General features: G+C 40.9%; 1 protein-coding gene and 1 long non-coding RNA gene across 3 annotated transcripts; one reads left to right on the forward strand and one right to left on the reverse strand.

Moving 5' to 3' along the window:
* Window positions 1-503: 503 nt before the first annotated feature.
* Window positions 504-12,004, forward strand: LOC121899929 (formin-like protein 6). Of its 2 annotated transcripts, none has more exons than XM_042415710.1 (2): window positions 504-828; window positions 11,273-12,004. In XM_042415710.1, the coding sequence occupies exon 2, from the start codon at window positions 11,278-11,280 to the stop codon at window positions 11,722-11,724; it is 447 nt and encodes a 148-aa protein (XP_042271644.1). In that variant the 5' UTR covers window positions 504-828; window positions 11,273-11,277; the 3' UTR covers window positions 11,725-12,004. The 2 variants fall into 2 exon arrangements, with proteins under 2 accessions (XP_042271644.1, XP_042271643.1); XM_042415709.1 differs by lacking the exon at window positions 504-828 and adding an exon at window positions 6,139-6,298.
* On the reverse strand, window positions 6,599-8,438 carry LOC121899930. The gene is made up of 2 exons (XR_006096826.1): window positions 7,720-8,438; window positions 6,599-6,968 (listed from the first exon to the last, which is right to left on the reverse strand). It is a non-coding gene; the product is annotated as an uncharacterized LOC121899930 (long non-coding RNA).
* Window positions 12,005-12,256: the final 252 nt, after the last annotated feature.

Below are 12,256 nucleotides of genomic sequence, written 5' to 3' on the forward strand. Positions count from 1 at the left end.
TTTTTTCAATGGAATTTGGTGTTAACATTACTCACTTCTCTGCTGAAATACGCAGGTTACTTACCAGGTAGTTTTCACAAACTTTCATCAGAGACAACTGGGATTGACGGTTAATCCACTGTTACTGGTGAATGGGGCCATGAGTTATTTTAAACCCAGCTGAAGTGTCCGTTGACTACTTGTGCTTAGCTGTGGGTGGGTCTAGGTGAGCCCACGCAGCACTCAGGCCCATCCACTCAGAAGGCTTCCTTATTTGCGGGATCATTCGGTGAATAGCAGTCAATCAGTATTGTTTCAATTATCTGACTATGTGATCAATAAAAATAAAACAATTCTTGTTTCTTGCTTCTTGTTTATCATATGATGATGTTGATAGATCAGATATTGCACATTGCACAGAGGAACAGAAGACTACTGTCCACAAGTTAACTGCTTTTAATGTAAGTTAAGATAAAAAAAAAACCATGGAGAAACAAAGCAGTCACAAAAAGAAGCTGTGAGGAGAATAAAGAAGACAATTCAGCTCAAGTTCAGCCATCATTCTCAACCCAGACTCCTATTCCTGTGCCAGTTTCTCCTCAATAAGTGCCCTGTAGTAACGACATGTACGTGACTGCTAATTCAGCAGCAACAAGCTGTACTGTTGAAAGACTCTTTTCAACTGTCAGTCAGATAAAAAACTGGCATCAGGGCATCAATGATGACATACAGACTGAACTCTATCTCCCTGCTCTCCTTTGAAAGAGAACTGACTGAATCCTTCACTATACTGAAATCATTTCAGTGTTCAACACCAAGTCCCATCGTCTCCTGCTGTGATCATCAAAAGTAAGCTAATTTACAATTTTGGACTGTAGTAGCCTGTTGCCTAATTCAAGATTATTGTTAATTAGGTGTAGTTTTTGTTGGGTATACAATTGGATTTTATGCTGATGTTGCTGCGACTGCCATCTGTGTGTGTGTGTGTGTGTGTGGGGTTTATGAGGCCGCTGTGCCAGGCTATGTTCAGGTGTCATTTTTAACGTTACTGAGCATGTTGGTGCCGGTGTATCTCTATCCATATGCTTGATTAATGATGCTGTTGTGTCTGTCAGCTGTGTGTGTGTGTGTGTGTGTGAATATGTGAACACCGTGCCAGGTTATGCGATGCTGTTAATGCTTGTCTTGGTGCCTGTAACATTACCTCCAATGATGCATAAGGCTTGTATGATTAAACTGTGGTGCATTGAGGCACGTATAGTTGTAGTGGCCTATTTTAGTTAACATATGCATTTCAGAACTTTGGGCTTCTACCTCTGGGTGCTGTGGCCCCTCACAATCTATGAGGTTCCAGTCTCAACAGTAGAGAAACAGGAAGGAGGAATCACAGGCTACATCAAGAAATGGCTCAGAGTTCCATGGTGCCTTACCTGTCTCACGGAGGAGTTCAAGTGTGCAAAAGCAAGACTCCAGATGACACTGAATGAATCCCGAAATTTAGCGGTGAGCAACAATGCGCTAACCTTTGCATCTGGATGTATACGGAGACCAGCCAAAGCAGTGGAACAGGCAACGGCAGCTTTGAGACATGTGGACATTGTGGAACATGTTCAGCAAGGAAGAGGAGGCCTTGGGCTAACAACTAGCTGTCCAGCTTGGAATAAAGCCACAGCACTAGAACAGAGAAAGATGGTGGTGGAGGAAGTATGCCATCAGGAGGAGGGTGCAACGCAGGCTCATCAACGAAACGTCAAAGAAGAAGTGTGCCTACTTAAAACTCCTCTGTGTCAACCTGCCATTGTCAATAACTTCATTGTTACATTCACCATTAACAAGAAGACTCTCTTGTAAGTGCTTGCACAAAGGATATTGAAATCTAATCCCGTGTTTTTGAAATCTATTTGTGTTATTTCTATCAGTCTCATTCTGTGATGGCCAGACACAACTAACTGTATAATCAGTTTTGAAGCAGGCGTTACTGTTAATTAATTATTTCTACATATTGATAGTTGACAGTTGAGAAGCTGTGTGTCATGAATAGTTAGAGGTATGACGCTGGAGTGAGCAAGGATCATCAATCTTTGTGTCTCTTCCTTGGATAACCCTCTCGCAATCCTTGCTGGGAATAGCTAAGACGCGAGGATGAGATGCAAGCGCGGGAAGCGAGGAGACACGTTAGCTAAGTGGCTGCCACTGACTTTGAAAAAGGATATATTCCTACTTGCAGGATGTGCTTTGCCGGGGGGGATGGTTGGGATCCCCCCCCTCCTCCCTCTGGTCTGTATATCCCTGCCTCTACTGAATTATTTTTTATCCCTGGTGGGGACAAAAAATTATCCCCCTCATAGTGATTTATGCTGCTTCACAAGGGTGTTTCTAAGAGTTGACAAGGTCTGGGGCTAAGCCCAGACCATCTGGTGCTGTGGTCAGAGTATGTGCACACACAGAGCACACGCTGAATTTTTTTTTTTTTTTTTTGGGTGGTCCCTGCTGTTCTGCCTGGAACACTACTGCTATTTAATTTACTGCATTGTATTACTACTTCAAACATAACATTTCATTTGAAATTCTAATAGTGCTGTTAAGACAATTGCTCTGGACAAAATGGACATCTGTAGAGAAGCTGTGAATTCTCAAACCCATGGCACCAGTGTTTATTTTTTATTCTGTTTTTACATTTTTATTTGACTGCTGTAATGTTTAGCACTTTGTGATGTACAAATGAAATAAACCAGCAACCTGATGACAGTAGATTGAATTCAAACAACCATTAAGGAAATATCAGGTGTTTTGACCATTTTGCTTTTCTCCAAATTGTGTTACCAACTCCCCAAGTGTCCTATATCCTTATACATACATAGAAAAAAATATAGTGTAGTGGCCTTTATGCAATGGGTGCGTACACTGCAAAACAAAAATCTAGTTGTGTTTTACATGGTAGTGTTTTCTTGGGAAGATTAAAATAGGTCCCCAAATCATCTGGATGCATGATGTGAAGCCAAAGCTCTTTCAAGTCCACTGAAAAATAGACATGTTGAATAAAACACTGTGAGCTGGTGGTTCAGCGGTCTAAAAGCAGGATAAATGTTGTCTCATTAACCTACACAATAATTTGCCAAATCAGTTTGGGATCAAAAAAAACATTTGTGAAAATGTGTGTGCCCAGGGGGAAAAAGTGTGAAAACTGATCTACAGGCAGTGAAACAGCAACAGCAATTTGAAAAATAACCAAACAAAGTCTTTCTTCAGATGGAAATCTAACTAACTATTAACTAACGACACACTACAGATAAGATAATTACAGTATAGGCAGACCAAAGATGAGTTAGTTACCAATCAAAACTGTCTATGCTCATCTGTTGACAAACAGGGAGATGCACGAATGATGACACACACCCAGGACACCACAAAACTGGTATTTACCATGGAGCTGTTAGTGGTTTCTATGGAATCCACAGAATCTCTAGTTTGAGGAGATGCCTCGAACTTCCCTCCAACAAACTGAACCGGTTAGAACCTCAGCGACAGACAGTATTATTTTTAGTCCCTTTTTATTCTATGTTTCTTTTACACTGGACAGTGTTCTTGAGTTTGTGAAAGGCACTTTATTTCAAATGTATTATTATTACTGTCAAAGTTTACCTGTGTTCTTTCTTCCTCTTGCTAGTCTGCTCTCTCCCTTTACAGAAAAAAAATCTGTATATCCATCTATAAAACAAAATACATTGAAATTGAATGGCCTGCACATGATGACCATTGACCAACTATCAAACAAAGGTAGCATAATGTTATAAACTCTTACATAGCAGGAGCTGAATGATTCAGCAGCTTATATTAGCTAGCTGGCTAATAATCAGCTATATCCAGGCAATGCCGTTACCCTATGCTAATTAGCCTGTTGCCATGTACCAGTAACATTAGCTTAGCCACGTTCTCCGGAAAAATGATATGTAGCTAGGGTTAGCTTAGCTACAATAGTGAATAAACCAGTGGTTGTCAAATCTAGGTGGCAGCACTGTTGGTAGTGGGACCTTTGTGTGTACCTTACCTTTTCGGTGTAGTGTTTGATACTGCTGTGTGAGCCCGACAGCATGAAGCGTCCATACCATGGTGCAGGTGAGGACATGGGCACACACACACAGCACCCGAGACAAAGAGGGCTGCAGATGGACTGAGCTTGTATACAAGAGGACGTTACCCAGCACCACCCACTCCCTCAGTCTCTACTACATCTACACACAGGCAGCAGCAAGTGTCGGTAGTGGTCGGGAATTAGATTAATTACACATCCTGATGATTATAGATTATTTTCCTCTGTCAGAAAGATTTGGGGCTAGTCAAAAAACATTCCCAGCTTAAGCCCCAGAGGCCTGGTGTTGATGACACCGATGCTGCTTCACTCATAGACCAAATAAAATATCTCAAATAAAAATAGGCTATTTAAAAACATCTTAAAACATCTGCTGCAATGTGAGAACAGTCTATAGTGCAAACAACAATCAAATCAGAAATGGACTTTCACTCTCAGAAGTGTGACAGTAGAGATGACATGGTGTCTAGGCTACGTGATGATGCAGTAAATAGACCAGGGGTCTCCTTCTTCCCTGCTCTGAGATTTGCAGAGATGTGGGTAAAAGAGGGGCAACACACTGCAGATAACTTCTCCACAGGAAAACATAAAATAAAGACAGAGGTCAGTCATCAAAGCAGACTTTCTAAGTCTGACAGATAGGCTTATACTGTAGCATGTTGTGATTATGTTCTGTTCCATATTGAAGTTTACTGCGTGCTGCCCTTAGGGCTGAATTAAACAGTGACTTGCTAGAATGACATTATGTGTATTGACATCTGGCTGAGGGGTGCAGTCTGCAGTAGTGAAGGGGAGCGTTGGTGGGGGATTTAATTCTGGCATGTTAAGTTAGCATTTAACCTTTTATTTTGTTGTATATGATCACATCTCCTATGTGTCCATGAACTTGACATCACATCGCTAAGAGTGAAAATATCACGCTACTTGATGAACTAAATTTTAAAAAAATGGATTTAAATATTCCTGCAAACGCAGGTCAAGTTCAAGTTTTGTAATTGTTTTCTTATCATCATAATTGTTTTATAAATGTTACTGTAACAGCTGAAATAGCCCAATATTCTTCATAATCTATATAGACCCACTATAGCTTGTGATTTATTTTTATGAATAAAAATGTTTCCAAAAACATTTCTTCACATTTTGTTAATTGTGTACAACAGAAAGAGCATTTCTCATGCTTTGTTACTATTTCTAAATGTTTTGGCACATTTAGTACAGTTGTCTACAATGTGAACAATGATTGGTTGTATATGTCTTTGTGATCAAAACAGATTATGATTCTTCTCAGTTGAATCGTTTTACCCTCTGAAATATGTTAGAATTCTTTCATTGTGTAAGTCATCACATGCAGAATAGTCCAACTAATTGCAAAAAATCTGCTGAGCCCATGTTTCATAAATGTTATTGATATGGAGTGGTTGTAAAGTCTGCTAAACTGATGGATTTGTTGTCAGGTGAAACTGAGGACTTTGGCACATCTTATATCAGCCAATGGCACATGCTGTCCAGTTAGCTTACCGGTGTAAGTCATGAGTATGGGTATAGTAAAACACATTTATAAAGCTTGAGGGTGACAGAGTTACTAATTTGTGAACATGGAGGAGGCTGCTCATTGGACGGGGGGCACCAGAGGTGTATAAAGTGGAGGTATAAAGCGTACGATCATCGACCACAAAATCAAATGTCTTGGCTCGCTGCAGTGGATGCTGCTTGTGGTGACATAACAGTGGAAGTGTGCAGAGGATGGTTGCGGCATATAAGACGATTCTTCCCCTGCTGCATTGAAGGGAGAGCATTAGGCGTGAGGTGGATGAGAATCAACCAAACAGACAGGAGTGACAGGATGTCTCCTGATTCCCAGTACTGTAACTGTATTCTGTTACTATGTAGTAGGCTCTGTGTTATACTGTGGGTTGTGTGACCATTGCAGGAACTCTTTTACTTTACAAAGTGGAATGTGAAACCTTGCACTGTTGAAATCAGTGTCTGAAGAGTTTGATACACAATAGCAGTCGGTTAGCTTCAGAAAAATAACAGTCTGGTACAGCAGGCATTCAGTGTCAGTGAAAACATGACACACAAGACTGGAACTTAAGAGATGAGGAACACAAGAGTCCACTGTCATTCTGACAAAACATCTCAACATTTTGACCATCTTGGTTTGACACAGTGTCAAAGGATTGTGTCATTTTGGTGGCTTCATTATGAAACATAAATGAAAGGTTTTGGGTGAGTTACAGCCTTTTTGCAGGTTAACTATAGTGTTTTGCAGCATGTATGAGCTGTTTTGGGAAATGCAACTTTAAAAATGTTCTGAGAAATGTGCCAAACAATTGAGAAAAACTGTATTTTCAGTGTTAATGTTTGTTTATTGTCTTTTTTACAATTCAAATGCGGTGGGCTAGTTATTTAATATCATATGTAATTGTAACACTGTTTACTCAACTGCTCATGTATGCATAGTCGAGTATGATCTTTTATGACACTTAGGCATCTAGGTTTGGACTCAGGAATGAGGGACACAACTAATTAGGGATTAAAGAAAATAACTCAATTTATTACAACACAACAAAAAAACAAGAAAATAAACTTTCAACTCAAATTGTCTCTTATAGCGAATTGCTGTTGTTTTAGTCTTTTTGTTTATTAGTCTGTAGAAAGAATCCACAGTTCAAAGTTCTTTTCAGTTCTCCTCAGTTCAGGTGTGTATGTGTGTATTGTTGTTGCTACCTGGGTAGTGTGTATGTTGAGATCTCATATGTTTATCTGTCCAGGAGTAAGGTTGTTGTCATTCCAGGTGAGTTGAGAAAGCAGGCCAGATACTCTCTGCCCCTGGTATGGATCCTGACTCGCAAAACCAGACCTCCTCCTCGGAAATAACCTCAGACTCAAAAACAACCTGCACACAGCGGGGAAAATATCTCTCATCACTATTGTTCAATAATTGTGTTCATTTCAATAACCCTATTTCTCTTACACTTTCTCTGTATGAATGGCTTAACTCAATTAATTAGTGAATCAACAATATTTAAACAGCACACAGAAAAAAACAACAAATCTTAGAGCCCTATTTGAACTTAAATGCAACATCTCACAGTAAACTGTGTATCCTCCGTGAAAACTAGCCACAGTAAAACCAGCTGCTCTCTTAATGTCATAACCTGCCGCGTTACCATACGAAGGAAAACAAAATGGCGTTTGCGGTGTCACTAGTCAAATACCGCTCATGTTTACATCCTCCTTTGTAGCACAACAGAAAAAATAACACTCAAAAAAACATTTCTTCACTCTTATATAAACATCTCCGATTGGTTTAAGGTACTCATGAGGTAAAGAACATAAAAAATAAACGCAGTGATCTAAAACAACAACGCAAAACGGATGTTTACACTAGGCTAACCGCTAGCTTAATATGCTAATTTAGCATGTCAACTCACCGGAGATTCATGGATTAAATCCAAACACAACAGAAAAAATAACACTCAAAAAACATTTCTTCACTCTTATATAAACATCTCCGATTGGTTTAAGGTACTCATAAGGTAAAGAACATAAAAAATAAACGCAGTGATCTAAAACAACAACGCAAAACGGATGTTTACACTGGGCTAACCGCTAGCTTAATATGCTAATTTAGCATGTCAACTCACCGGAGATTCATGGATTAAATCCAAAAGCAGGTACACCAACATCAAAATAATCCTTCGGCCTCACAATCAACAAAATGACAAAAAAAGAGAAATGAAATCCGAAATGTCTTGAGAAAGGTGCTCGTGTAACTCTTAAGATTTCTCTCTACTCGTTTATCTCAGCAGCAGCTGTGTGTTGTTTCTTTCGCCGTTGTTTTGCTTCTTGTTCTCTACGATAGTCTGAATCGATTGCACTACTACGCACTATAGCTCCCTCTAGCAACCACTTGTGGCATCGCCAGAGATAACTTCTGGTAATTTTTCTGTGGGTTACATAACTTTTGTAACACTAAGCATGGAACACACACAGAGTGGACCAACAGTGTTTTATTGTTGGTGCAGGAGGTGAAAACAGGACTTTCTATTATTTCCATAAACTAGTCTTACTAGCAACTACTGCTCTTTTCCACCGTGGCTGCTTGTTAACTGATACAGCATCATGCTGCTGCTGTTGTTCTCTCTCTGTCCTTCTTTCTGATCAGGTCTAACTATCCTGACTGTGCCCCAGTCCTCTGGGGATCAAGTCTCTCTTTTTTGAAAACGTATTTATGCATGTGAGGTTCGGTTAGATTTTCCATCGATCGGTTTTTGGATTGGAACTTTGGAACCATGCAGACCTCTAACACACAGTTAACATGGTGAGCTTTGGTGCAGGTCCATCAAAATGAAAATATGTCACATTCCCCAAACTTACCAAATGTTTTAGGCTGGTGTCTGAATTTCTTTCCAGTTTATTATAAACTTTCCATTGATGAATCATGTGAATTACAGATCACATTAATCACATCTCATAAATAATATACAAAACAACATTACCATCAGCTTTTAAAAAATAAATACAATCTGTTCAAAGTGGATACAGAAAAAGTATAAGAGAAATATAAATACATACAAGAAAAAAAGAAAAAATACCATTCAAAATACCATTACAGATGGTTCAGTTCCAGTGTAGCAGGAAGCCATAGCAGTGAGGCATCATGCAAAGTACCAGGACCACGGAACTGGCAAAGCAAATTGGATTAATTTTATTGTTATTTGTGTGCTACTGCTGCTGCTGACGTGAATGCTAAATGAATAAAAACATACATAAATACACACACACACACACACACACACACACACACACACACATTAATATTTTCATACATGATTACATCTTAATGTCCTCTGGGATAAAAAAAAAACAAACAAAAAATATATTCAATATATTATTGACTTAATTCAAATGTGGTCACCTCCATATTCTTCTGTTTCTATTATTTATGTTGTCGTATGTTTTCTATGTTGTTCTAAGGCATGCTTACCTCAACAACACACACACACAAACACTGATGCATTGTTAGTACTTCTGTATTTATCTGCACATACCTGAGCAGTATGGTGGAAACCAAAGCTGCAATATTAATAAGAGCATCTGGTAACATTATACAAAATACATGAGTCACTGTTAGTCAAAATGATGATATCATCATTTTGACTAACAGTGACTTTTCTCTCTCATGTTTTTGACTTACTATCTTATAATTGGGACTTAGTATAAGTGAACACCACTGATTTTACACATTAGCATGTGTTTCCAGTTGTTGGGGAGTACTGCATATATATAAAAAGTAGTATAAAGCCTTTTGTGCCTCAAGAGGCAGCTGATAAATTGCCTCAAGTGATGTCACTTGAGTCAGCATCAGGGTCTGAAGACTACAAGTTTGAAAATGAAGAAAATCTGTTGGTGTGGGACCTCTGAAGCCTTGCATTGTGGGTAAAGCAGGCTTTGGTTTTGACAAGAAATAAAAAGATGATATCTCTGGTTCTGCTGCATCAATTTGGATCCTTTTTTAAAAAAAACTGTCCATTGTGAGCCTAAAAGTGTTATAGCAGGGCAGCGCTGAATTGGTGGAGTACTCTTTTAATATACCATAATTTCACTCACTCACATAAGAGCTTTGTTATTTTGTCATTTGTCATATTTCATGGTCATTTCTTTATCTGGCAGAAATGGTCTTTCATAGATTGACCTATGACCACCACAACATCTTTCTCAGCTGTGTCTTTCTTTCTAATGGTTGTTACACATTTTGTGCACCACACACAACAACTGGGAGATTTGTGGCACTGAAATGTCTATACAAGTTGGCCTACTTTATCAGAGAGCCTTGCGGGGCTGCAGCGCTAAATGGTTAACCAGCCTTAAGAGATGAGAAGGCCATGACTAATCTTGCCTCCAGGCATGGTGCATTCATCTGCACCTTGGGGGGGGCGGGGGTTCTAGTCTCTGTGTGTGTGCTCGCCAAGCAGCTGAGCATTACATGTTGGACAAAGAGTCTGAGCTCAGTCTAAACCAATGCATAGATAGTTACTTTTTATTATCCTTCACTGTGCTTTGATTGAAGGTATAATACTTTGGATTCATGGCAGTTAGCTTCACTGCCAGCCCAGCTAGGAGCCCAGCTATAGAGAGCTTCACTTAATTTACTGTATGGTCTGCCTTCTCTGTAAGTGGCCAGAGCACATAAACTTGATCTGACACTGAATAGCTTCTAATGGGGTCTGGGGTATTGCTGTGCCGTTAAACTCTCATCCACAGCTTCCTCTGCTAGCAGCTCTCATCTGTAGCTGTTCCTCTGACTGAGCAGCGGCAGTTTGGAGCAGAGCAATAAAGACCGTCAGGTCAGCTTGTGTCAGCCTCCCAGTCAGCACTGTCATGTCCTTATAACAGGGGATCTATCTGCAGCTTTTAAGGACCACACTTTTATAACATTTTAAATGCTGCTTGGAATTCAATACCAATTTAAAAACTAAAAGTCCTCTTGCAAATCTTTTGTGCCAGCAGCCATAAATACCATGAACTGATTTAGGGATTGTCATAGTAATCACATTTCAAAGAGCCTACACACTCACTGGGGCTTTAAAAGTATCACACTAAAGTACCAGCAGGGGGCAATAATTTACTCAGTGACAACAACTTCCCACAGACAAAAAGAAGCATACAGTAACAGCTGAAATACACTGGGCATGGACACAATACGTCACATGGGTGAGGCGGAGCGGGGCTTTCTACCTGCTACACAGACTCCATCTCCATTACTGCATGCATATTGAGTTTTTCCAAGTGATAATACAGTTAGTCATACGGGGTTTGGAAGCATAGGCTTTATTAAATGGTACTGAATTAATTAACTAGATGATTTTAACTACAGGATCAGGGATACACATTGATTTGATTGATTCATTTTAATATGCAATGTAAAAAAGCCACAAGATTGCACTGCTGCGTTGCATTGCCTCTGGTACAATAAGTTATTGATTTTAATCATTTTTAAACAGTTTGTGCTCGTGTTTTTACACAGTTCTTTATAGTTTGTACCTGTTGGAGGGCCACATAGCTGTGTGTAAAGAAAAAAATAGACCAGCTGCGCAAAAAAAAGAGATGAGCTGCACAATGTGCGCGGCTTCCATATTCAGTGTCATGCTGCGTCTTTTAGCTGTACCATTATATTCCAATTTCCTCTCGCACCAGGTAAGATGAAGAGCAGCCCAACCTCCAGAGCAGCCCAGCCTTTGCCGCCGGCCTGCAGCCCGACCTCCAGATTGGCCTCCAGAGGGGTTCTGCCTTCGCCACCGGTCTGCAGCCCAGCCTCAAGAGGGGTTCCGCCTTTGCCACCAGCCCCCTGCCCGGCCTCCAGAGGGGTTCTGCCTTCACCACCGGCCTCCTGCTCGGCGTCTAGAGGGGTTCTTCCTTCACCACTGGCCTGCAGCCCAACTTCCAGAGGAGTTCTACCTTCGCTGCAAATGTCCAAAGGGGCTTCTGCCATCTGTCCTGTGCCCTGGTCACCCTCCCGAGTGACTTCTGCCGTCTGTCCTGCCTCCTGGTCATCCTTCAGAGCGGTGTCAAACGTTGCCCCTGCCCTCTGGTTGCCTACCAGAGGTCCTCAGCTTTCCCATGGTCCTGACCCCAAGCTTCTTGGCTAAGACTTTTTGCTGTGCTCCTGTTCCCCGAGCCATCCATCTGAGCACCACCTCCCTAGTTCCCAGTGTCCTGGTCAGCTGCCTGAGTGCCAGTCCCCTGGTTCCCCCATGCTCTCTGGCCCCCTGCCCAAGCACTGCTTCCTTGGATTCCTGCGCTCTAGTCACCCATCTGAGCGCTACCTGTGTTTTGTCCTGGCCATTGTACTGTCAGTTTTGGCCTCCTCCTCCCCCCGTCTTATGGCCATCTGTCCTGTGTCCCTTGGCAATGTTGTGGGATGTCTGGAATCCGTCCCTTGAGGTGAGGGAGGGTGGGTGGGGGGAGGGGGGGCTTTGTCACATCCTGCCAGGACATTCTGTTATGTTTGGACTCTTTGTGTTCTTGTTCTCTTGAATTCCTTGGTTGTCATTATCCATCAGATGCCCTCAGATTTTTTCTGTTTTGAGTTGAACTTTTTGAGGGACTTTCTGTCAGTCAGTCACACACCACTTGAGTTAGTGATGGGTCACTGGAATCATCAGAATCAAATGGGGACAT

Source organism: Thunnus maccoyii, chromosome 7 (genome assembly GCF_910596095.1).
Source record: "Thunnus maccoyii chromosome 7, fThuMac1.1, whole genome shotgun sequence".
Classification (NCBI taxonomy): Eukaryota; Metazoa; Chordata; class Actinopteri; order Scombriformes; family Scombridae; genus Thunnus; species Thunnus maccoyii.

Excerpts from the sequence above, each read along its gene's own strand:
- LOC121899929 (XM_042415710.1), top strand. The coding sequence starts at position 11,278 with ATGAAGAGCAGCCCAACCTCCAGAGCAGCCCAGCCTTTGCCGCCGGCC.